Source organism: Parasteatoda tepidariorum, chromosome 1 (genome assembly GCF_982258835.1).
Source record: "Parasteatoda tepidariorum strain Cologne lab strain chromosome 1, Ptep-v5.0, whole genome shotgun sequence".
NCBI lineage: Eukaryota > Metazoa > Arthropoda > Arachnida > Araneae > Theridiidae > Parasteatoda > Parasteatoda tepidariorum.
In genome coordinates this window covers 87106135-87132532 of record NC_141755.1, presented here as the reverse complement: position 1 = coordinate 87132532, position 26398 = coordinate 87106135, and the positions used below count along the sequence as shown (strand labels likewise).

At 30.1% G+C, this 26398-nt stretch overlaps 1 protein-coding gene across 1 annotated transcript in view; it reads right to left on the bottom strand.

Moving 5' to 3' along the window:
- Positions 1-26398, bottom strand: part of LOC107446312 (beta-alanine transporter-like) — a 175044-nt gene that overhangs the window by 34482 nt on the left and 114164 nt on the right. Inside the window, exons 2-3 of the mRNA XM_071179490.2 lie at positions 11742-11845; positions 9658-9812 (exon numbers count right to left, since the gene is read on the bottom strand). Of these exons, the coding sequence (XP_071035591.2) occupies positions 9658-9812; positions 11742-11845 (259 nt within the window). The remainder of the gene's footprint in view (positions 1-9657; positions 9813-11741; positions 11846-26398) is intronic.

Sequence of the window (26398 nt, the reverse complement as noted above, 5' to 3'; positions counted from 1 at the left end):
TTTTTTAAAAACTATTTTGATCGTTTCATATGGACTAATTACAATTAATGTGTGTGAGCCTTTTGTTTGATTTGAAAATTAAATTTAGATTTTTTTATAAATATAAATTGAAACTTACATGCCTAGTTTATAAAAAGGCAATAAGATTAATAAGACAATAAATGGCAATATAAAATTAAAAATGTTTGAAGAACATTGAAATAAGCTGTATCTGATACTTAAAAAAATATTAAACATACTTCGAGACATTTTTATTTCATTCTTGTAGACACATTTAATTTCCTTTTTTTATATCTTTTAAACTACGTTTTTGTTTTTCGTATTTTGTGAACTCAGGTTGTGAAAATACGTATGCATATCCGCACCAAAATATACTGTAATTTTAAATAATAAAATTTGAGGTTCAAGAGAAATTAGGTGAATAAATTTTGAGAAATTAAATTTAAAAAATAGGATATACGGTAGGATATACGATACGATATATTTTAAAAATACGATAAGCGCAAAATGTATTATAAGTTCATGGGCTAGATTTAGATAATTATCACTTTTTAGAAATAATTGACACAGGTTAATTCTGCAAGGAAAGAGTTTTTAACTAACTTGAACTTCCAAAATTTAAATAAAATGTAATAAATTTTACTTACAAATAAGGATAATATATATTTTGGGCTTTAAATGAAATAAGCAAAATGCCTTAAATAAATCACTAGCTTCACGTTGTTATGTCTTATTCTGTAACAATATTTACGTCAATACAAAAATTTATCTATTTGTACATAAACTATTAGGTCTTGAAAGTTGCTTGAATAAAAGGCACATTGATATGGTCTCCGTAGCGGGATTTGTCTCGTGTCAAGCATCGATTCCATTACATCGTAATATCCTACAAGTATTTCTACTACATAAACTAATAATAAGATAAGAACTACTTCAATCAACCAAAGGTTTTTTTACCACACACATAATAACGATTCTTACATAAATTTGCGTGACATAAAACATACCAATGGTAAAGTACGGCTAATAAACTGAGTGAAAAAGAAATTGATGTTTATTGCAAACACAATTCACTGTGATTGCTCTTGAATGTTCCAATATTGATCGACAATTTGAAAAAATCAATTAAAAGAGGAAAATCAAGAAACTTATACATTTCGCGGCGTTCTGCTAAAGAAATGCATCTTTGTTTCGCTTTATTATTACAACATAATTCAATTCTTTCTCAGTTGTTAGCATAGAAAACTGTTTTTGTTAGTATGGAAAACTGTTGTTAGTATGGAAAACTGTTTTTGTTAGTATGGAAAACTGTTGTTAGTATGGAAAACTGTTTTTGTTAGTATGGAAAACTGTTGTTAGTATAGAAAACTGATTTTGTTAGTATGGAAAACTGTTTTTAGTATAGAAAACTGTTTTTGTTAGTATGGAAAACTGTTGTTAGTATAGAAAACTGTTTTTTTTTAGTATGGAAAACTATTGTTAGTATAGAAAACTGTTTTTGTTAGTATGGAAAACTGTTGTTATTATAGAAAACTGTTTTTGTTAGTATGGAAAACTGTTGTTAGTATAGAAAACTGATTTTGTTAGTATGGAAAACTGTTGTTAGTATAGAAAACTGTTTTTGTTAGTATGGAAAACTGTTGTTAGTATAGAAAACTGATTTTGTTAGTATGGAAAACTGTTTTTAGTATCGAAAACTGTTTTTTTTTCTTCTTTTTTCTTAAAGTTAACATCATCATTTGTTGACAAACATTGCAATTATTAAAGAAATTAATAATAATAATTATCAGGTTCACTAAGAAGAGCAGTACACCGTGTTTTCCCATCGTAATCTCTCATTTTTCGTGAATAGATTTTCAAATAATTTGCTCCCGCTATTTTCAATTCAAGCTGTTGTTATTTCCGTTCCACTGATTTCTACCGATTTCCTCCTCTACCGTTTAACGCCACTTGGGAAGATGTGACTTAAATTAAAAACCAATTTAAAATACTTGATTTACTTTCATTCAAAAACTTATTGAAATATCCGCATTTACGATATATAATAAACTAAAAAGAAATATTTTATAATAAATTTAAAATAAATTTAGTATTTTTAATGCATAACCACTGCATGAAAAAAGGGACATAAAATTGGATTCATCTGTATGAGAATAGACGAATCGAACAAGTAATGGGCTCGAATCACGAGAAAACCAAAACGGTAAGTGACCGAATTCTCGCGAACCGTTCTGATTGTGGGTTGTAATCACTCGTAATTGGGTATACTATAGCCTACGTCACAGGTTGTGTTATTCCTACTAAATTTAACCCATGAACGGCATTTTCTGCGAGCCTAACTTCAAGCCACAAATAAACAAACGAAGTGTTTGATCGTTTAAATAGCTGCTCGCCAGATTTTATTGCATTATAAAGAAAAGTAATTGATATTCGATTTTTGATTAATAATTGATTTATGTGGATAGTGGCATAGAATTTAGCATTGCGTCATGGTAAATGTTATTCCTACTAAGTGGAAGTAGTTGTGTTTTTTTTATATTATACCCAGTTGTGGATTTTTCAGAAGATTGTTTTTTGTTTTTGGAATTTGAGGTTTATACTAATCCGTTACGGGTTTTTCTATATTTTTGCAAGGTTGTTACTAACCCGTTACGAGTACTTCAATTTTGTTACTTTATCTGTAGTTTTTAAGTAAATGTGTTTTTTTCTTTATAAAAAAAGAGCTGTTTCTTAATATAGCTTGATACGTTACAATACTACTGTTACCAATATAACTCATTAATATATTTAATGCACTATAATTGTATATATTACTGAAATGCACTGCTACAGTTTAATATTTTCTGTTTCCATTATACAACTTGCATCGGATATCTGCACATGTAATTGAATAATTCCAAGAAATTAAAATGGGAAGTTATACTTCATGATAATGACTTCATTTACTTCAAAAATATAGCAAATGCTAAATAGAAATTGATATTAATAAAAGTCGACAGATTTCGAGCGCTCAAAAATAGTCACCCATTCTTCAAATTAGCCATAAACGAAAAAGGAAAATAAAAGTGATTTGAAACAGAAAACGTGAAAATTCAACGAAAAGAAACGAAAATTAAGGTGATAAAAATAAATCCGAGAAAAAATGATTGCGGTAGCCGAGAGTAAAACAGAAAAGCAAATGAGCGAAAAATATATTAATTTTCGTTCTTTGTTTACTCATGACTACAGTGGTTTTTAAAGAATTGTTTTTTACTTTCATTTTCCATTTTTCGTAGGCAAATTAAAAATGCTTGATTCAAATCACTTTTGATTTCCTTATTCACATCTGGCAGGTTTTGAGAATGGGTGCCTATTTTTGAGAGCTAGATACATGTTGATTTTTATTACCATCTTCATATTTTTTGACACAAATACTGTCTTACATCATCAAGTATATCTGCTAATTGATTTAGGATTATGGCCGATTATTTTTATTCAGTAGAAGCAGTTTCCTAATTTTAATTATTGCACAACAGAAGTTTCTGCAGAGACTCGTGTCCCAAAGAACCTTTTATGGAAAGTATTAGATTTTAACAGAAAATAGATTTATCATATGGTAAAAAGAGAAAATTACTGACTTCACTATCAATTTGCAAGTAATTGTTATTAAAAATGCATACTATTCTCGGGTAAAAATGATACAGTCATAAAGAATATATATTATTCGCGATGGTCATTAGTAACTGACAGTTATTAATAGTCAACTAGAATTGAAGATGCCCTGAAAAAGCAATAAATTACTCGTAAATAAATGGATTTGAAAATAAATGATGTCAGAATAGGTGATAATTGAGGTTTATAGCGAGGATGAACAGCTTATTTTGTATGTATGTGAATTTTACTAAATATAAAGCTGATTTTTTATTTTTTATTTTACTGGATTTCTTTTAATTTTTCAATAGCGAGAAAATAAAGTACTCCAAATATAAATTTAGTGTTAGACACTTCATATTTTCTTAGTTCTTATCAAAATTATTTTTTCTTATATTTGTCGTATAAAATCCGTGAAAAAAAACCGTATACATTCTTACCTACTGAAAAGTTTTTAGTAAAATGTACAGAGCGCAAAAAAAATCCATCCTGAATAACTGTTAATCTAATGATTGTATTTTTACGTAATAGAACAGAATCTTAATGATTCGAGGTGGTTGACTTCGAATATGCTAATTAGTTAGTGCAGACGATATTTTAAATTTCGAAATCAGTAGCAGAAGTGTGCTTTCTCTGAATTATAAATTCCGTATATCAAATACAACACAAAAAATAACTTTTAATAACTATTTTTTTTGTTATTTTATTAGTTGATTGTCGAGACATTTTTGAATTGGAAGTTATGCAATTTTCAATTAATTTTATATAATAATATTTTGCATCTCAAAATATAAAATTTCAAACAAATATGTCAATTTGTTCCTGAGAAATCTAACTTTAAATATCTGACTTTTTAAAATTCTATTTAGCAGGAACTATTGGACAGATTTCGTTAAAAGTTTGTGTTTTGCCATGACTAAACTATAGAGGCAACATTTACCAGATTGCGGCCAACTCCAAAATTTTTGAGGTTCGGAAATCGTGATCAGTAGAAAAAAGGTATATTTTTTTAAGTTAAAGTGCGTTTTTATGTATCGTTCGTTTCTGTATTTTGTAACTTAAAATATCGCCAACACTTATAATTTAGCCTATTTGCATATTTATCATTAAAAAAATAGCTTCTATGCTTGGGAAAATATGCAAATTTTCTGTTTCTTGCTTTAAGTATTCGTTGTAATTTTACATAAATTTTGACATTGTTGATGTATATAAAAGGCTAAAAAACGCATTGCATTTCCCAGTAAGGATGTTTGGTAGAATATTCGTAAAATAAGCTGATATTTTTACGTGGGTAATTGTGTAAAATTTTCGAATTGTTTTCTTTTTTGAAGGGGGGGGGGTAACCATTTTCTGATTTTACGATTGTTGTGCAGTAAAGATAAAATACATCTATTTTTAACGCAAAATTTTTATTTCTCTGCTTCATGGGCTATAGTGGGAGAAAACGTAAAGTTACAAGAAAGAAAAAGAAATAATAAATACATGGAAAATGTACACTAAGGTGCGACTGATTTTTTCTCCTTAGTCATTATTTCACTTTAACTTTTTACATTCAAAAAATTTCAAATCAATAAAAAGTTTTCAGCACAAATCTGTTAGCAGAATACAAGACAAAAAACCTGCGCCAAATAGGTCACCAAGTTTCTTAAAAAATTAATGAAAATAATGGTTACAATTAAACTTCGCTCCTTCCTTTCCTTCTGTGTAAATTGATTTATTTTCTTCTTCATATGTTTTTTTTTGTGAGTACATTTCATTTGTGTGAAATAAGTCTGAAACTGAGCAAAAAAAGTGCACAAACTGTAAAATAAATAACAGATGCGTCACTGACGTATTGCTGATACATTAACGTTGTATTATTGTTGCATTGATGGCACATAAGGCGTCTAGTCCACTGTAACGATGCTCTTGTATTGACCCATTTTTTTTTTAAATAAATGTAAAAAAAATTAATACTTATTCGTTAACCTTTTCAGTTGAGCACGATAAGAAAATATCTGAGAGGCTCTTTCTGTAACTAAATGTACTATTATGTCACTTAGCACCTTCTCCCCTGAAGTTTTAAGAAGTTAGAAACTAATGTGTATTCGGATTTCCAAAGTCAATCCTCTTCAACTTTAATCGCCTTTGATAATGGCTCCTCACGCGTGTGACGCATAATTGCGTCAGTTGCAAACGTTTCGTATACATAATTCAGATTCAAAAGATTATGATAATTTTTTTCTTTCGTAACAAATTTCACTAAAAGAACACACATGGTTGAAACTGTATAGAATATATAAGTATTTTTATTGCATTTTTTTCAAAAATATATTCATTCAGTATTTTATATATTGTATGCATTTGACATATTTTTTTTTGCTTTGCTTACTTAGTTGACTTATAATTTATTCATGTAATAGATTTATAAGCACGATATTATAAAAAAATTAGACGGACGATTATTATACCACAAAACAATCATGGTTTTGTAAAAAAGTAAAAAAATAAATGACGTTAATGATTTCAATTACAAAACCATAGAAAATACAATAGTGTTATGAAATACATGCGTAGAAATATGCGATATTTCAAATGTTTATGCAGCCTAAATTATGTTAGAACTTTTCAATGTCAAAAACATATATTATACATAAAATCAGTGCATTTTTCCTTAACAATAGACATATTTCTAGAGAGCCAATTATTATTTAACAACAAGAACAGAAACAAATTCGAAAAATAATATTTATTTCCTTTTATTTAAAATATCTTATTTTGATATTTATTTCAATTTGAAATAATTTACTTTAGAGAATGCTTTCTAATATGATTTATTATTCTTTATGCATAGTTGAAAATGCTATTCGTTAAATTAAAATAATATTAACCAAGTTAAATCTTTAAAAAATGACTCTAAATCCATCCATACAGAAATATAAGCGCAAATACAACTCACTAAAAAAGAGAGGAAAATATGAACAAGCGAGTATTGAAACTCGGAATATATGCTCAAAAGTAGGTGGGAAATGTAAAGAAACTTTTCTCCTCTTTTAAAGAAAGTGAGACCTCCCTTAGGGACTAAAACAACAGTCCCCACTTTCTCCTAATAGGGGAAAAAATTTAATCTCCCATTTTTAGGTTGCAAAGCCCCTGGCTCGACTTTAACTACAAATGTGACAACCGTCGTGGATGCGGTAAAAAATTGCTACACTGTTATCAAAATCGGTATTATTTAATTAGTTGTGTTAATGAGTACTACTAGTATTGTGTTAATAGTTAATGATTCAAAATGTAAAAAAATACCCATTTTTTCGGACTTCCCGCATATTTGACGTTTTGTAATTTTTTTGTCTATTGGTTTTTCACCCTAATAGTAAACTCATTAACACCCCAGACAAAATTTTATTTTTGGAATTACAGTCTTGCTTGACATATAACTTTTCCTTTTCTCAAATATTTTTACAATTATTTTCTGTATTTGCTTTTTCCTTGCAGCAATTACTTAACCATTTTAAATATGGGATTCAACTCTACTGACAAATTGAAACTCTACCTTGTTATCTTTATTTAGAGATAAAGTTTTTTCGTACGTTAAGCAGTGGAAGGAACCATACCATAAATCATACCATATTTACCATAAATTATAATTTCAATATGTAAGACTTTTCAGGTAAAGGTAATTTCAGACTTTTCTTCTCAATAAGGTACTACCCAAGTCAAAATTTGTAATGGTTTTCCATTAATGGACCAACATAATCTTGATGGAAACCATCAATAATTCCATCATGAACCGTTATATTTTTGATGGTAACCAGCATAAGTAACCATCGCAATAAAGTAGGAATTCGGACTGATTTATGCTGGTCCAACATAAGAATAGCAACTTGTTTTGATGGTTTGCTTACTTTGAACCATCGCAATTTTCCATCATAATCTCTTAGAATTCAAAGGTTGGAACTATCATGAACAACTATTATCCCAATGTAGGAATTCTGACTGATTTTTGATGGTCCAACATAAAAAAAACCAAAGTTTTGTTGTTATATTCCTGAGAACCAACACGAATTCCCATTAAACCATCATGAATACGAGGGTTGCTATTTATATTTCCGGCCTTGGCAACAGTAAATGTTGCTAGGCGACCGCAGACGATTTTAATCGAAAGTTTGATATTTTTAAACATAAATTCAGCAGACAATTTACCATTATAGCTTCATTTGTGTTGTTGACAGTAAATTGAAAAGTTCTTCTCTTTCAAAAAATGGAATTGAATCGTGAACATTTTCGTGCCATTATTTTTCATAACTTTCGACGTGGATTGTCGAGACAAGAGTGCTTCGATGAACTTAATTCTTTATTCAGCGATAAAGCGCCATCCTACAGCACTGTAAAAATTTGGTATAACGAATTTAATCGTGGTCGATGTTCGATCCAGGACGAATCCCGTGCAGGTCATTCATAATCCGTTGTTGTGCCAGAAAAGATCGATGCTATGCGTGAACTGATAAAGCAAGATCGTCATGTGACATACCGTGAAATAGAGGCGTCTTTGGACATTAGTATGACTAGCATCAATAAAATATTGCATTAACATATGAGCGTAAAAAAAATTGTTCACTTTGGATCCCTCATAATCTGACAAAGGCTCAAAAAAAGGCTCGTGTCGATTGGTGCAAGGAAATGTTGGAAAAATACGTTCAAGGTACATCAAAGGCTGTGTATAACATCTACACAGGTGACGAATCATGGATCTATGCATATGAGCCGGAAACAAAACAGCAATCAACTGTATGGGTCTTCCAAGACGAGGCAAAACCAGCAAAAGTTGTTCGAGGAAGAAGCACATCGAAACAAATGATTGCCTGTTTCTTCGGCATTAACGGTCATGTGGCAACAGTGGCGTTAGAGCAACGCAGGACGGTCAATTCTGAATGGTACACGATCATTTGTTTGCCAGAAGTCATCGGAGAAATTCGAAAAAAGCAGAAGAACAGGGGAATCATTCTTCATCATGACAATGCGAGCTCTCACACATCGACTCAAACAAAGGCATTTCTGACGGAGCGAAAGATCGAACTGATGGGTCATCCGCCGTACAGCCCTGATTTGGCACCCAATGACTTCTTCTTATTCCCACACATCAAAAATAAATTACGTGGACAACGATTTTCGACCCCCGAAGAAGCGGTTGATGCATTCAAAACGCATGTTTTGGAGTTACATCATTTGAACTGGAAAAAGTGCTTTGAAAATTGGTTCAAACGCATGCAAAAGTGTATTGATCATCATGGAGAATATTTTGAAAAACAATAAAACCAATTTCGATCTTACATATTTGTTTTTTCATTATTAGGCCAGAAATATAAATAGCAACCCTCGTATGTATAGTTGGAACTATCAGGGATTGTTGGCATATGCGAATCAAACTTCTCTTGACGGTTAACCATTATAGTAAAGTAGCATTTTCCATCATGGAATGATGGAAGTTTGTTGGCATATCAAAAACTATTTACGCATAATGGAAATTATTGGCTGATGATGACCATAAAATGACGTTGGACCATCATCAATCACACTGAAACCAATATGAATAATCAAAACGTTTTGATTTTGACTTGGGTATAGCTATGATAAAGTAGGGAACATAGAACTCTCATTATAGTAGGGTGCCCTTGGTTCAAATCCCAGCCATTCTATGAAAAATACTGTTTCTGGCTAACACAAATCACAGTGCTGAAAATATTCTTAGCTTGTACGATTACAAATTTACTTCGTTACACTTAAAAGAAAAAAAAGAAGTACTTGCTTTGGTATGGTAAAAAATCGTTGAGGCTACGGATTTACTTTGTAAATTTTACGGTTTTGCCTGTTTAAAACTATAAATTACACGGTATATATAAATTTTTTTTGTAATAGGAATTGAATGCAGGTGCTTTCGTTATGTTCTTTACGGTCCTTTTTAAAGGATACTACCAAAAATTTTCTGCTTATTTTATCTCAGAATGTCGCATTGATTAAATGCGGAAAAATCATAAAATAACTTACCTACTGCTGCTGGCGTAGCTGTCGATGCAGGCACTGTAATTCCAAGAAGGAACCGAAGAAGAGCAAAACAACCGAAATTGGGTGCTAACGATGACATGCACCCGAAAAGGCACTCGCAGAACATAAAAAGGAAGAAACTGAAGCGGCGACCCTGCCTGTCAAATAGAGATGATACCAAATAGAGATGACAAATCAAATAGAGATGACATTTGCTAAATAGAGATGACATTTACTAAAATATAGATGACAGTTACTAAATAGAGATGACATTTACTAAATAGAGATGACATTTACTAAATAGAGATGACATTTACTAAATAGAGATGACATTTACTAAATAGAGATGACATTTACTAAATAGAGATGACATTTACTAAATAGAGATGACATTTACTAAATAGAGATGACATTTACTAAAATAGAGATGGCATTTACTATATAGAGATGACATTTACTAAAATAGAGATGACATTTACTAAAAAAATATTTGTAACAAAAATAAGTTGTTTTTTTTAAAAACTTTTTTATTCGGTCTTTTGTTAGCATTATTATATTCATAATTTATATGAATGGAAACTTGTTACCGTCTAGCGAAAATTCAGGTCCTGCCTTTAGTCTCGCTACTGGCCAATGACTGTCTTGTAAAAATATGTATCGGATATGCATTGTTCCAAGCCCAATTTGCAAATATTGTAACACATGTCAAGAAATGATTACCTTTTTTTTGAATTGCTACCCTGCACTTAAAGATGGATGAATCTCTTTGAAAGGAATATAGGGAGGCTAGACTCTAATAAAATTTTATGGACTATACAGTAGACTCATTTCATTTGTTCATTGTTATTTTGTATAATTTTTTGTTTTGTTTTCACCTTCTTTTGTCTACAGTTGTCTTTGTAATCTTCCATTAGAAATAAAAAAAAGGAATAATTTATGAAAACTCATATGATCTGCAATATATAAACGTTTGAAAGAAATTAAAAATTAAAATTAAATTTTTAAAGCAAAAAATTTCATACCGTATAAAATTAATTTTTGCTTTTTTAGCCAGATCACTGAAACTAATTATTTCATTTAATTGGGTATTTGCACTTCAAGAAGAAGACCACGTATACCCACACACGTGACCTATGACGTCAGCTGATAGTTTATAAGCTGATCTAAGTTTCTCCACATAAGTTGGAATGTTAATTAAATACAGTGCCGTATCACACATCGAATTTATTGAAATATGATTCTTTCTCTTCTCCGTCTTTTACTTATCTTAGATTTATTATATGTTTATGCATTTTAATGTAACCATGATATATTTTTTGTTTGTGTACCTGGAAACTTCGATGCATAATTAGTTAATGTTCTTAGTTAATGGCTTCATGCCAGTCTTTGTGTTAAATAAGAAATATATAGTGAAAGAATTGAAATCTTTGTGAAAGAATTTTTGTGTAAGAATATAGAATGTATAATTGGTTGGCTTGGCTTACTCGGAATAAATGGAAAGAACAGTTGCTGATCTAAACAAATGCCACGTTTCAACAACTAATCAGGATCGTGACACTACGTCGCTTGCAGGTATCTCATTATGGAACTAATTTAGTCGAAAACAACTTAAATGAAAACAAAAAAATAATGATTAAAATTCACTATTGATTAGTTATAAATCGTTAACATCCTATTTTTACATTTTGAATATATAACACTATTATCTTTGATCCATATCTTTAACACATTGACATCTTATCAAATTAGAATTAATTTGTTGTCGTTTTTGTATTGGCGAAGGAGACACTGAATAACCTTTGATCTATTTATCTAGTTGTAAAATTAGATGTATACAACACATTGGGCACATCTATCAAAAATGAGTAAGAAGAATAATGAGCAATGGTTGACCGTTTCAGAAATAATTTCACTCAGACTGTTAAGTTCCTTAACCCTAACCTTAACTAATTAAGCATAGTAATAAGTGTAACTGCCTAATTCGTCAAGTTTCTCAATGAAACTTTGTTATTATGTTCGATATGTATAGCAGGTTTTAACACTATATAAAAAAAACTACATTAAACTTTTTGGAATTCTATAGTTACCTATAGGTGACATAAAAATACAAAGGCAAGCTCAATAACTCTCCTATTCCATATAAGATGAGAGCGAACGTTGGTAAAAAGCTTCGATCACACACAAGATCCCACTGCAAGGAAATAAGAAAAAAATTATTTTTTTACATAATATAGCTAAAATTATGACCGATTTTTAAGAAGAAAGGTAATAATTAGCCTCATAAGACTAATAAAAATATCAACATACAAATTGGGTTGAAAACACATCATATTCTATTCTTAAAAAAAAAAATTTAAAAAAAAAATAAAAAAGGCATATATAATTTTTTATCGGGGTATAAATATTAATTTATTTTAAAAAAAACTAACAATAATATAGCAAACTATATCTCAGAAAAAGATAATATAGGAAAGGTATTGTAAAATTATTATAAAGTGAGAAGGCATACGAAACAGAAAATGTAGAGTGTCCAACAGATAATTTCATGATTTAAAAAATAAAAATCTCAGAAATAAAGGACGGTAGAAAAATTAAATATATATTTATTGTAAAAGCGGTAAAAGTCTTGTGCCGAAATTTTGGAATTTAGTTAAAATTAATATTAATCGATTGCGCTGAAAATATTTTATGATTAGATCAATTAGTTTTAGCGTTCAAACATGAATAGAAGTTGTCGTACCGGATTAGAAGTTTTAAACTAGGCATTCTACTGAACAGCATGCGTTTCCGGTACTGGAATATCACAGATTTGATTACTCGGCATTAGAATACTTACCAATAACTCTGTTCACTATACAGCTCTATTTGTTGGCGACTTTTGTAACCAAGTTCCAAAAGTTTTGACTAAAATTTTTAACACCTTCACAATAGACACAGCGTTTGTTTCGATCCATCCTCGTTCTTTGTTTCTGAGATTTTTAAGTTTGCATTTAACAGATTTACTGATTTCAATGTCTATTAAAAGAAAATTTTACGAAGTGAAAAAAAAAACAGATAAAAAGCTCAAATTAAAATACTATTGAACAGAAAGTGAAATTAGCTGTTTCTTTAATCAATGAAAATAATTAAAAACTTATTAATAAGCAATATTAATTCATATATCAATAAAATTCAAAGCCAAAAATAATATCTTATTCAAAATTCTTGAAAATAATCAACGTGGCTTCTACTTTAAGTTATACTTTTAACAAATCGATTTTACAAACTGTCATAAAAGTTTTAAAGAATACCATTTATTTCGTACGAAATAATTTTTTTTTCTCTCTCTCTCTCTCTTTTTTCAGAAACTATCATCATCATCGCCAATAATTTTTACCCGATTCCTTCTCAATTTTCGGTTTCATTCAAATGTCTTCTTTTTAAATGAAGGATGCATAAAAAGTCATTAAAGTAAAAAATATTAATAACTGAACTGATATGAAAAAGAAAAGAAAGGAGAAAGAATACGAACGCGAAGAGAAAAGTAATAAGAATTCTTGTTTTCCGTAGAAAACAGTTTTTGACAGTTCTTTTCTCTTACCTGAAGGCTTTTACTTGAAGTGATGGCATATTCGATTTATAAGAAATTTTATTATATTTTAGGATATCCGTCGGAAGTTTGTACCTGACGTTAGAGGGTTAAAGTTGATTTTTTTTTATTACGATTTCTAAATTGTATTTTCTATTCTTAGATGTTGTTACATCTAAAGCAAAGTATTTTTTCTTCTTTTTGACATTAACTTTTGGTTTTATCTTCATAATAAGGTGAATTTTACGATAATTTTTGTGTTTTAGTTTTAAATTTCAGTTTTTATTTGACGTTAGGAATAAAGTTTATGTTTTTTAAAAATTTTGCTTCTTCAAGTTTAACCCATTTGAAATGTGTTCTAGTGTAAAATCTTAGGAATTTAAATCATTTGTTAAAATTTTTAAAAATTCCTCTTTAAAAAATTTAAAACTTTTAGTCAATAATAAGTTAGTGAATTTAAAAAAAAATTAAATTGAAATGAATGACGCTTAACAGAAACTTTCAGAAAGAAAAACAACCATGCTTTTGAAAAGCAAATAATACTCTATCAGATGAAAAAAAAAATCCCAGCAAGCCTTGAGCTATATTTCGTTAATTTTGAGAAATATTTCGTCACGAAATCCCTTGATTTGGGACAAAACAGAAACTTACAAAGGCATGACGAAAATGTTTCCCCGACTTGTAACCTTATAGTATTGCATTGTGGGAATTAACTTGAATGTTATTGTCTAGTTAACGTTGTTAACTAGAATAACCATACTAGGAGGAAGACTAGACGATTTAAAAAAAGTAATGAAATCAGCCGATCGGACTGTATGGTGGTCAAGGAGTTATCTTCGCAGAATCAGGAAGATCCAGGGTTCGAATCCCTCTTCGGCCATTTTTGCAATTTATCTATCTGTTCCATTCATATTTTTTGTGTTATTAAGGTGAGATTGACCCAACTTTATGATGCTCACGTTAAAGAGATTATTGAAATTGTTAAATACAGTAGCTCCTGGATGTTTTTTTGTTGAAAAATAATAGAATGATTAAATGATTGTGAATGATAATGATTTTTTACTATTGATGAAATTCGTTTCCTTGGAGAAGTAACGATAGTCATTTCGTCACTTAGACGAAATGTTCGTTCGGAGCATATACCAGGAGATGGTTTCCTCAAAAACGAAAAAAAGTTACGTGGAATTTGAATACCAATTCTTTACAGTGTATGACGAAACGCACCCTACGTATCCTTTCACTGTTGCGTCTTTCATAAATTTCATAAACGTTTTCTTCTGCTCTTCGAGCGTTATTCGTTTTATTATACTTAGCGTAACACTAAGAATAATACTTATTTTTAATTAATGGCAATAACAATAAATAAAATTATTGACACTCAATATGCATAAGTATAATTAATACAAAATATAGAACACTTTGTTTGTTGAAATGAATTATTCGCTTTAATTTAGAAATTTATAAAAAATAGTTATACGATTTTATGCTTGGAGCAGCTCACATGCTTTATGTTTCAATTCCTTGTTGCTAACGCGAAAAATAAACTTTGTCACTGGGTTAGAGACATGTACGTATAGAAAATATTTTTTAAAGTATCACAAACATAATTCTATTCGAAAAAATAATAAATATATTTTTTTTCTAAAAAAAATTTTTTTTTTATGTCTGATGTTATATTTTTGAAAGTTGGATCTGTCAACTTCGAGAAAACATGAGTTGATATAATAATTTTAGTTAGTTTTAGAGATGAGCCGCTCAGAAGCCAATGCGGTTAAGTCCATATTTTGATATTTTCTGATTTTTGGAAATTTTCATGAAATAAATGATTATCTTCCTAGTTATTAAAGGATTTACTCGTTGGTTACTTTTTTCTAGGTTAGACAGTCCTTTTTTTAATAGCTTCTGAATGTATTGTATAATAATTTCAGAAGCCATTGTGAATAAGTCCACTTTTTATCAATATTTTTTTACATAAATTTCATATTTTTTTCAGCTGCCAAAAGGTATAAGTCCTAAAATTTGTAAGATGCTGTCATTATTTCAACAAATACTTATGTTTTTATTTAGACATCCTGTACATATCTTGTTTTATTTTGCAGAGTTTACACCTCGAAAAAAGACTTTATACACTTTTCTAATTAGTACACTTTCTACACTTTTCTAAGTATGACTTAGATTTCACATATTATAGTGTTAAAACACCACACAACCTACTAGATTAAACTTCAGCACTTGAATGAATTTAAAAATATTTTCAATTTTTCAATTTCTCGATACATGAAAAAGTGGATTTATTATTCTACTTTCGAAATTAATGACTCGTATGATTTTGAACTTAAAACATTTTAAGAAAAGTAGTAAATAAATAAAAGAAACCTTTTTTTTTAGCAAAATGCAATAATTTAAGTACCGTAACTCTCTTTTTTAAAAGGCTTTACTTAAAGGATAAAAAAAGTAGTCTCAAGAATAAGGTTACTAAATTAAAGGGACAAAAGTTTCAGAAACTTTTCGAGTTCTCTGGCATTTTTTGTTGTCAATACAATTCTTTCCAATCGGAAGGGATAACGGGAGGTAACACTTTTCCGTTGCTGTGTTCACATCTTTCCTATTTGTGAAGAACATGGTTCGTAATCAGGTTTCCTAGAAACACGGTCAAAGCTTAAGAAATCCTTACGAATTACTCTCGTTAATTTCTTCGAGTTTTTCTAGATGGCTTTGTTGAGATAAAATGCTGCCATTCAATTAATCTCGAGAAAAATACGTTGATTTAATGGTTCAGAATAACTGTGACATGTTTATTTGACAAGTTTATTTTTCGTTCAGTTGATTAAGGAAATGATTGTCTGAAATATATAAGTAAAAGCGATTTAAAATGAATGACTTAAACTAAAAAAAAACATGTATGCTAAATATTTTTATTTATAATATATTCTAAGCGATATTATTTTAAATGTATTTTTTACTTGTTAAAATATTTTTTTCTTCTTAAATTGAGTGAGATGTTTAATTATTCAATATTTTGAAATGAAGCGCTTTAAACAACAACATTCAAATTTGCTGTAAGTTTTCCGTGGTATGTTGAACGAAATTAATTACAGTTTGATTATTCTAGCATCTTTTTCATTTTATCGTGTTGCGTTTTTTGCGTTTTCTCTTTTTTTCCCTCTTTTTTTGTTGCGACGTAGGCATAGATTCATACATTTGATAGCAAAGAATACTATTTTAGAGGAGAATGCTTAGTTACTCGCTCCCATCCCATGCTAAAATTGTGAACTTAAAAGTAGTTTTTCTGCGAATCGATTCTCTAAACCTCTTATTTTATTTTATTTTATAACCGTCGTTGAACAGCCGACCAAATTTCTGGGTTCACGACTACTAATGTTCAACTCAGTAACCTTGTAATTTTGAACCCAATCCAAAAGACAAGGGAACTCCTGGATCAAGTATTGGGAGAAATGTGCCTTCGTGGAGGACTTTTTGATGAAACTAACCCGCATTTGCGTTACATGGAGAGGAAGACCACGAGAACCTCCCATGGTTAGCCTGATGACAAGGGGACTCTAACCCATGATCTGTCTACCACTGAGGATATTTCACGTCAGCACTGTGGTCGGTGCAAGCCGGATACGGAATTCGTTTCGACCAGCCATCGCCGGGATCGAACCCTGGTTCACCTCATTGGAATGCGAACGCTCTATCCCCTGTGCCATCGCGGCTCCTAAACCTCTTATTGAATGTTTTACTACTGTGTTAAAATTTGAGCCACATTGAACAATAACATCGTTCAAATTCGATTTATTTGCAATTTTAATGTACTGCCAAGATTGTATAAATTATGGAGCCAATAAGTACGTTTCGAGCTTTATTACACAATAGTATGGCTTAATTTGAACGGAAAAATTAAACGGAATTCAATTTAAGGGTCTGGTTCAAATGCCTTTACTCAGTGGCTCATTAGCTCTATGGCCTGACGTCGTTTTCACAACAGATTCAGTTGCTCAGCAATTCACTTGCCGGGCAAGTTCATTTTCAGCGCAATTTATATGTCCGATATTGTGGTAGCCCGACAAACGAATAAAAAATCCTTAATTAAATTACAAATATAACTAATTAAGCTAACACTACTTCATTAAAAATGCGAATAATAATCGAAGAATAAATCTTGTCTCTTCGTTAAATGAATCTTTTAAACAATAGCAATCTGAGACTCAATGCATAATATTAAACATAGTATTATTACATCATATTATGGGTTTCAAGCAGTTATGGGGAGATCGGACTAACTCGTCGGCAATTGAGCGGTCGGGCAAATGGCCGAATCTTCAATTTAACTCTTTAAAGTTCCAGCAAATTTGTGCGACAGTATTGTTATAGTTATTTTTATTACAGTAAAACGCTCAGCTGAATTTTTTTAGAATATTTTATTACCAAGATCTTGAAATTTATAAACTTTGACGTTTTCGAATTAAATTTCATTTTTCTCCAGAAAATTGAATTGCATATAAAAAACTAATGGAAATTTGCAAAAACTATTTGTAAGTACAACATAATTTCTTTAAATGCCCACCTGGGGAATGACATTTCGTCAGTGCAAGCATCTGAAGTGCAGATTCGTTGGCCGCTCTTTCAAATGCACCATATTAGGTGGGTCAACATGTCGACCAGGTGGCCGTTTGGTTAACGTGCCTGACTGCGGAGCCGATGGTTGCGGGTTCGAATCCTGCTCAAGGCATGGATGTTTCTTTCTCTCTCTGTGTTCTATGTCCTTCATGTGATTATGTGAATGTGACCCACCCTATAAACGGGTTTGTGGTAATGTGACGTAGGCGACGATGCTCCACCGCCGTATCTTCGTCACAGGTGCCCACTGGGTAACGAGAAGAGAGTAGCAGTTCTGGCATTACAGGCCAATGGGACAATGCATCCAAAGTGCCCGCCATTAAAAAAAAAGGTGGGCCAACGTTGCTCCCTCAGTAAGGACAGATAGTACAGAGAATAAAATAACATCCATGCTTTGTCCGGGAATCGAACCCAAAACCTTTCTGATGCAAGGCCAGTTACCTGACCTCTACACTGATCAGTCATCAGTATAAGATAATTTAAACTTTAAAAAAAAAGAAAAAAAAAACGATCTGATATTTCTTTCGTAAAAGCAAGTGACGCCTGAAGTGATCTGAAAAGAACATTAACAGTTCAGTGAGCTGGTGAACAATAGTGAGCAGGAACATAGCCTTGAACACTTTTAAAGTGAGATTTAAAGTTTTTAAGAATAAATAATATCGATATGGAATAAGACTGTGGAGAAATGAGCTAAGAACATAATCCGAAAAGAACAGTAAAAGCATATTTAGGGTGTCGATGGGTGATAACGAGCAGGGAGCAGATCTCTCTGGTCCAAGAATGAGATTTTTTTTTTGCATTTAGTTATCATTTAAGTTTAAAGAAATAAATTACATTTTATCCCTTTAGTTCTTGTTTCTCATTGGAAAATGAGAAACAAGATGGAAAATTTTCATGGATATAAAATATTGCTGCCAATTTAAAATTACATTCATAGTAACATTTTGTTATTGAACCCCAATATGATTATTTTGAATCATAATACGGTGCCGATTCCATAAAGATTTAATATGGTGTTTAATTGAACTATATTTTGGCCCTATTTGTATCAAAGCATCATATAATAATAAAGTTTAAGAAGTGCATTGACGTGGTGCAACTAATCATTAAATTTAGGTTGTAACAATTTTGAATGGCATTAATGGTTCAACTTAGCACTATATTAAAGTTGCAAAGTTTTTGAATGGTTTTACATGCTGTACAATTTTAACAAGTGAGTAATTGCATAAAAGTGTCTATTTGTTTAGCTGAAAAGTTTCTAAAACTGCTTTAAAATAAATATTTGTTTCATCAAATTAGTTTGTTGATCCTCGTTAAGAACTTTTAAAAAATTTGAAATATATAGCTATATTGAAAATTAATTATTCTGAAGAGAATGTATTTATCAACGAATATATTAAAGAAAAATAATACGATGTAAAATATAGCGTTCGTGAACAATTGACATTTTAAACGCAATTATTTTTTTACGCGCATTAAAATTCATCAAATGAAAGTCAATCTGTTTTCAAAGAAGTCAGCGTCATTATTTTTAGCGTTTACCTCGAAGAACAAATATTTTTTTTTCATTTGATACAAAACTCTAATGAGAAACACTTATTTTGTTTTAATTTAATCCCTAATGCATCAATTACACCACATTTTAAAGTCTTCTATAATAATTACACCACATTTTAAAGTCTTCTATTCCACAATTCCTAACATATTTTTCATTAATTATATTTTTCTAAGTTCCAGAAATAAAAATAAAAAATCATACTTTCCAAAAAAATGAGACATTAAAAAACTTAGTTTCTACTACAAATTAAGCAACCAAATTTGTTTTTAAGGATTAAAATAATCTAAGTATATGTTACTGACGTCTTGCTTTTAATTAAAAACATTCGGTGTCTCTTTTTTACGTTTGTTTGGAACTCGCAATTTTTTAAATTAAAAAACCTTATTTAGAATTTGTTGTGTGTACTAGTTGCAATTGTTGCGCTGATTTACGTGTTTCAAACTTCAAATAGCGTAGCAATAACAATTTTCAACTGTTACGGTATCAAGCTCAACTATTACAGTAACGAATACAATAGCAATTTTCAACTGTTACTGTATTAAGTTCAACAATTACAATAACGAATACAATAACAATTTTCAACTGTTACTGTATTAAGTTCAACAATTACAATAACGAATGCAATAACAATTTTCAACTGTTACTGTATTAAGTTCAACAATTACAATAACGAATACAATAACAATTTTCAACTGTTACGATATCAAGTTCAACTATTACTTTAAAAAATACAATAACAATTTTCAACTGTTACGGTATCAAGTTCAACTATTACAATAACGAATACAATAACAAGTTCCAAATATTATTATTGAGGTGGCGTTAGAGATTTAAACTATATAAAAACAATTAGTAAAAAGCATGTATTGCGATATAAAACAGTAAAAAAGCGAAACAATTTAAGCTCATTGAAGTATGGATGGAACGATATTACATTATATGATGGATGGAAAGATATTCGAAACGATATTACCTGGATGAAACGATATTCGAAACGATATTACCTGGATGAAACGATATTCGAAACGATATTACATGGATGAAACGATGATAAAAATATTTAAAGCTATAAAAAATGGATATAATTTAATTTAAATGAGGAAAATAATTGGATAAAAATGAAACAAAAGTGGATACAATTGTAATAAAAAAGAAAGAAATTGATATAATAATAAATGGATAAAACTGTGATTAAACCAAAAATCGGTTAAACAATGAATAAACAGAACAAATGAATAACGGAAGAAATGAGAACAGAAGAAATTAATAAACAGAAGCTAATAAAAACGGGAAAAAGCGGAAAAAATTATAATAAAAGAAGATAAGAAAAGGGATTAAACTATATAATACATATAATGGATAAAACTAGAATGGATTAAATTTTATTATCTAATTAAAAAAAGCATAAATGCAAATACAAAAACTTTAAATATGCAGTTATTCACAGAATAATAAATTAAATTTAAAAGTTTTTTGTTTACCGGATGACGTGTTCATTCTGCGCTATATAAACTATCGAAACAGCAAAGACAATTTATACTTAAAATCACGTTAAATAAATAAAAGTATAACATTAACTCTTGACACAAAGACGTCAAAAATGAATAAATAATGCCACCTAAAGTAAATTTTATCATGATTTAATAATGTGTCGTTGTTTACAACTGAATTTCCTGTTTACATTTCAAAAAGCAAAAAAGATGAATTGTGCTTTTTATGTCATTTTGTAATCTTCCTAATTAACCTTCAAACGTATGATTAAAACACAAAGTCATTTAGTCTAACATCAAGTCATCGCTGTTTCCTTGAAACAAAAAAAGCCAGGAAAAAAAACTTAGAATGTTACGCTCATAAAAAGTTTCAAAAACTGGAGAATAGAATACTTAAATACATTCAAAAAAATCTCTGAGCGCATTAAAGATTCATTATGTGAAAAGGCATGCCTGTTTCCCCAAGAGTCAGCATCATTATCCCCTTTTTTTTAAAAGGATCAAAGCTTAGATTTTTTAGTCCCTTAGTGATAAAAGTTAAAAAAAAAAACGAACGCATGTGCCGTTTTTCACACATTAAACACACAAAAAATGGCAGTCAGGAAGGGATTTTTTTTAAACTTCAGACAAAGAGTTTTTTAATCATGAATAAATTTGTTTTTCTAACCTTTTTACTGCGAGATAACAAACTAAGATTTAAAAAAAAAATGATGAGGAGAAAAAGTTTTTTAGTTTTTTTTTTTTTACGGTGCAAAAAAGTAACTTCAAATATTTAGGAGAGTTTAGTAAAAAAATGTTCTCTTTAAATAGCAAAAGCTATTTAAACGATTGTAACAATGCTTTCAAATTAATTGTGCTTTTCGATATTCATTTTTTTTTCAAATTTGGGTTATGCTTGTTACAGATTTTCAATGTTCTTTTTTCTATCTATTATAGAATAATCTTGTGTAATGCATGTTAAAATAATCCATGTGATTTTTATGTTGATCAAAACTGAATGAATGTTAATTTTTTGATGTTATATGGTTAGAATGGCTAAAAAACGCTAACGACATCAAAAAAAAATTTTTTTTTAAAAACTTTTTCGTTGTACTAAAAGCATTTGGAACAGAACGTCAGTTAATTTTCTTTACGCAAAACATTATAAAATGGATAAAAAGGAAGTATAAAAACAGTGTAAGATCACCGAACAAAAAATCGTCAACCCTAGAGAAATCATGAAAATAATCATTTAATGGAGTTGGATTTATAAAGTCTTATGGATGCCATAATTATAATAAAAGGAAGGAAAACAAACTAAAACGAAAGAGTGGGATGTTTTTTTACTAAGGAATTTGTGAGCACAAATGTTAACGTCGGTTGAAATATTTAAAAGGATTCCTATAAAAAATAACGAAAAATGATGGGAAAAAAGCCAGTTAAATGTATAAAGAATTCTTCATGCCTATAGAAATTATTTAAAATATTTTTTAATACACTGTAAAAAATTTAACGTATCTTAATACCATAAAGGGTGGTAACTACTTAACACTTAAATGGTGTAGTAAACCAATGATAAGACCCAAGAACCAATGATAGTTCCATATGATATAAAGTATCAAGAGAGTTCTTTTATACTACAAGGTGTAAAGTGGCCACTAACATTTTTAATATTCTCAAACACCAAAATGTATAATTACAGTTAAGATGAGATATACCTAAAAATCAGCCAGGTTATTTTTGCGATAATATAAAGTAAGAAAGATCATCTTAAGATACATTTATATAACATTTCTTATAAATAAATTAATTTGTGTATGAAACATACGCGTGGCGCAGAGGGAATATTAATACTAATCCGGATTAGGTTCAAAAGAACAGAAGCGGATATATATTAGGCATTGAAAAACTTCTTTAATACCGTTCACAGATATTTATAAATTAAAATGTAAATAACTTTAATATACAGCTTTTGCTTCTGTAAATGCTTAGTAGCGTGGAAGGCACCAATAAATTTTTTCTCAATAGCAAACAATCTACTGAAGATATCCAGCATCGTAGTATGCCAACATCGGTGTTTTCAAGATCAAAAATAATTGACTTATTTTTCGAATTCGCATGAGTTTGGAGTAGGCTTTTAACATTATTGCTTTTAGATTTAATTACAGCCTTCAAATTTTACATGAAAACTCCATTTGGTGTTATCTTAAAATAAATTGTTCTTTTACACAGTTGTTCAGGTTATTCAAGATCAAATTCGGAGAGATGTTACACCATACTACAAAGTTTATAAGGCTGAAAGCATATCTCTCATGGGCTGCAATAGTGGCACAACTAAAAAAACACGCGTTTTGGACTAAGAACAGGTGTAAATATGAAAATACACATTCTTTTCAGCAGCAATACTAGCACAACTCATAATTCACCTTGAAGGTAATCTTCGTTTAAGCAAACGAAAGCATTTCTTATGCATTTTCCTTAGCAATGAAAACTTTAAGCCCACTTATCTCAAAACACGATTTTTTGAGTCGAGCCGCGATTGCAGCCCATGAGCTATATATATGATTACTTTATGAATACTTAAGCACTTTTTTACACCTTTGCTGGCTTGCTGAACCACATATTTGGAAGCCCATAGATTATATATGGAATATGTTGAAACAATAGGTAGAACATCGAATTCAGCTAACCCGCATTTTTTTAAAAATTTTATTTATTTTTTATTTATTTTGTATTTTTGCTATCAACTGCAATCATGGCAACTTACCTTTAATACCTTGTGTACTTTCTAACCAAATTCATTCAGTTATTTAGTCGATATTTAGAGTTGAAATTGAATTTGTGGAATTTATGTGTTGCGAGTTTATTTTTTCTACAGTAGCTTATTTTACAGTATACAGTAGCTTACATTTAATAGCTTACATTATAATACAGTAGCTTATTTTTTTGCACGTAGAGCTTATTTTTAGTTTGGAGCATTATTTTCATAATGTGCATTTTTGCTTTAAAAAAAACAAAAATAACAATTGTCAGAAAACAGAAACGACATAACTTTTACATAGTCATACTTCTTATATGAAATCACGCAGTTAGACCTATATATCTTTAAAGGAATGTTATACAAGTTATTTAACCTTTAATTCTATTTGATTCTGTCATCACTCTTTCATATGTTCTGATTCCTATGAGTCTAATATTAATGATTTTACGATACTACAATGAGTCCAAAGTTAATGATCACTGATTTTAATAGCCCAATATAATTTCTGATTCCAATAAGTCCAATACTAATGTTCCAATGATTCCAATATTTTTAATGCTATTGAATGCTTATTTTATTCTAAAACAATCCCGCTATGTTTGTACCAAATTTCATTAAAATCTATAGTTTTGAAAAAAAATCTATTCAGTTTGAAAATTATCTTCATTTTGATCTCCAGTCTAATGCAGTTCTCTTCATTCCCCCTAAAGTAGTACGAGATTTAATTTAATAATATTTTAATCAAATTTAATAAATTTTTGAGTGAAGATGTATTTAATTAAAGTAACCAAGACTTTAAGTTTTTGAACTAATCGATAAAGTAATCATTAGCTTAAGAGTTTCATCATTGTTTGACTGTGTAATGCTACTTTCTTTTCATTTTTATCACCGTGATAATTTTTTTAATTCAAATACTGGTCTTCCTAAACATTTCTTTTAAAGTTAAATATTTTTTAAAAGACAAATATCTATCCTGAAAATTGTACTTCAGTAAAATCGAGGGAATTATTGGATGAAATGACAAGAGACAATATTGGTTTAAAAACTAAACATATTCAATAAAAAATAAACAGTAAATTGATTATGGTTGATTATAGAATTGATTATGATATGATTTGATTATAATATTATGAACAAAAAAAATGAATTGAATTACAACAATGAATAATCTAAGTATTAAATAGGAATCAAAAAATACTTAAAAGTAAATAAGTAGACTTTTCTATCAATAAATTCATTATGTTGTAGTAAAACTTTGAATCCTGTCATATGCCCGAAAATTCAAATGTTCGATTCCATTTGCCCGATAGGTATAGCGTGGCTTTCAGGAGAACTCCTCCAGACAGCCGTCTTGTGCCGTGGCGGGTACTATGGTTACGAGGGAAGGACACTTCGAAAAGGGGTGTGGGGCTAATAGTTTTGTCTTAATCTCGGCATAGGTCGTCGTGAGTAAATCAATCGACACCTTCTTTCCTCCATTTCACCCCCATTAGAAATGTGCTCTTGCTTGTTACCATAGTAGCAGACCGCCGCAGACGTTTAGTCTGGAGGAGTTGTCCTCAAAGCTGCACTATACATATGTCCGAGTTTTACATTTGTTCAACAACTTATTTTCTAAGAAGGCTTCCATGTAAGGGAAATGAGTGTAAGATTCTTGGTTGGCAACTGTTTAACTATCTGAAGGAGGCTAGGCAACTTATGGCAAGAAAGTGCAAGCGATATTTAATGGCTGTCTATGTAGTAGCTGATTATGTTGTGAACCTTTCCCTGTGTTTAATAAAGAGCTTGGGACCTTCAAGAATTGCAATTAATTCTGAGTAGCATTGAAAGGTCAGCAAATGAGTTGTCGAATAAATTAGTTACTGGTCAAATGTACCTGTCTGGACAAAGAACTGTCTAGCAAACATACCATTCAGGCAAACGGAATCGGATAATCGGGCTATCTTGAAACCGATTGTCTGAAAAATGAACCAGACTGCAAATATTTTACTTATGAACAAAGAATCAGAGTGAAATCTTAAAACAGTTGTTATTGTTGACGTATGCCATAAGGGCAGAGGAGGTGCGATTGTTCTTGTTTTCCAGTGGCGCCATCTATGCCCAAGAATTCGACTTCTGCCACACCCGTTTTATAGGGTGAACCCATTCAAACATCCATTCATTTCTCTACAGATCGTAATTTTGACCTGAATCAGAAAACGATCAATCTCCCCCAGAGGTATTGATTTGTTATGGGAACATGGAGACTCCACATATTTAACGTGCATCAGTCACCATTTATTTCACGGGGAATCTTCGCCCGGCAGGGATCGAACCCATGACCACTTGGACATGCGCCCAGTGCCCTACCAACCAGGCTAGCCCGGCTTTAAAACAGTTTAAATGAATTATTGTCAATGGCCAGTTTAAGGACAGCTAAGAGTTTATATTTATTAAAAATTAATTAATTAATCTTTCTATTATTGCACAAAGATACGTATACGATTAGCTAAAGATATGATATAAAATTTTAATAGTGTAACCGATCAAGGGAACAAAATCGTAACTAATTACTTTGTTTACTTTAATTCTTTTATTTAAAGTAAACGTGATAGTTAAAAATTGTATCCCCTTGTAGATATAGTTACACAATTCAACAAATTATTGCCAAAGTTTTTAATCGTTCGCAGGTCTATTCTTAATCTGCCTTTAATGAACTTTTAAGCACTCAACTTCCTAAAGAGTGGAACTGCTGCAGACTTAAGTAGTTGCAGAGAATAATGAAACTT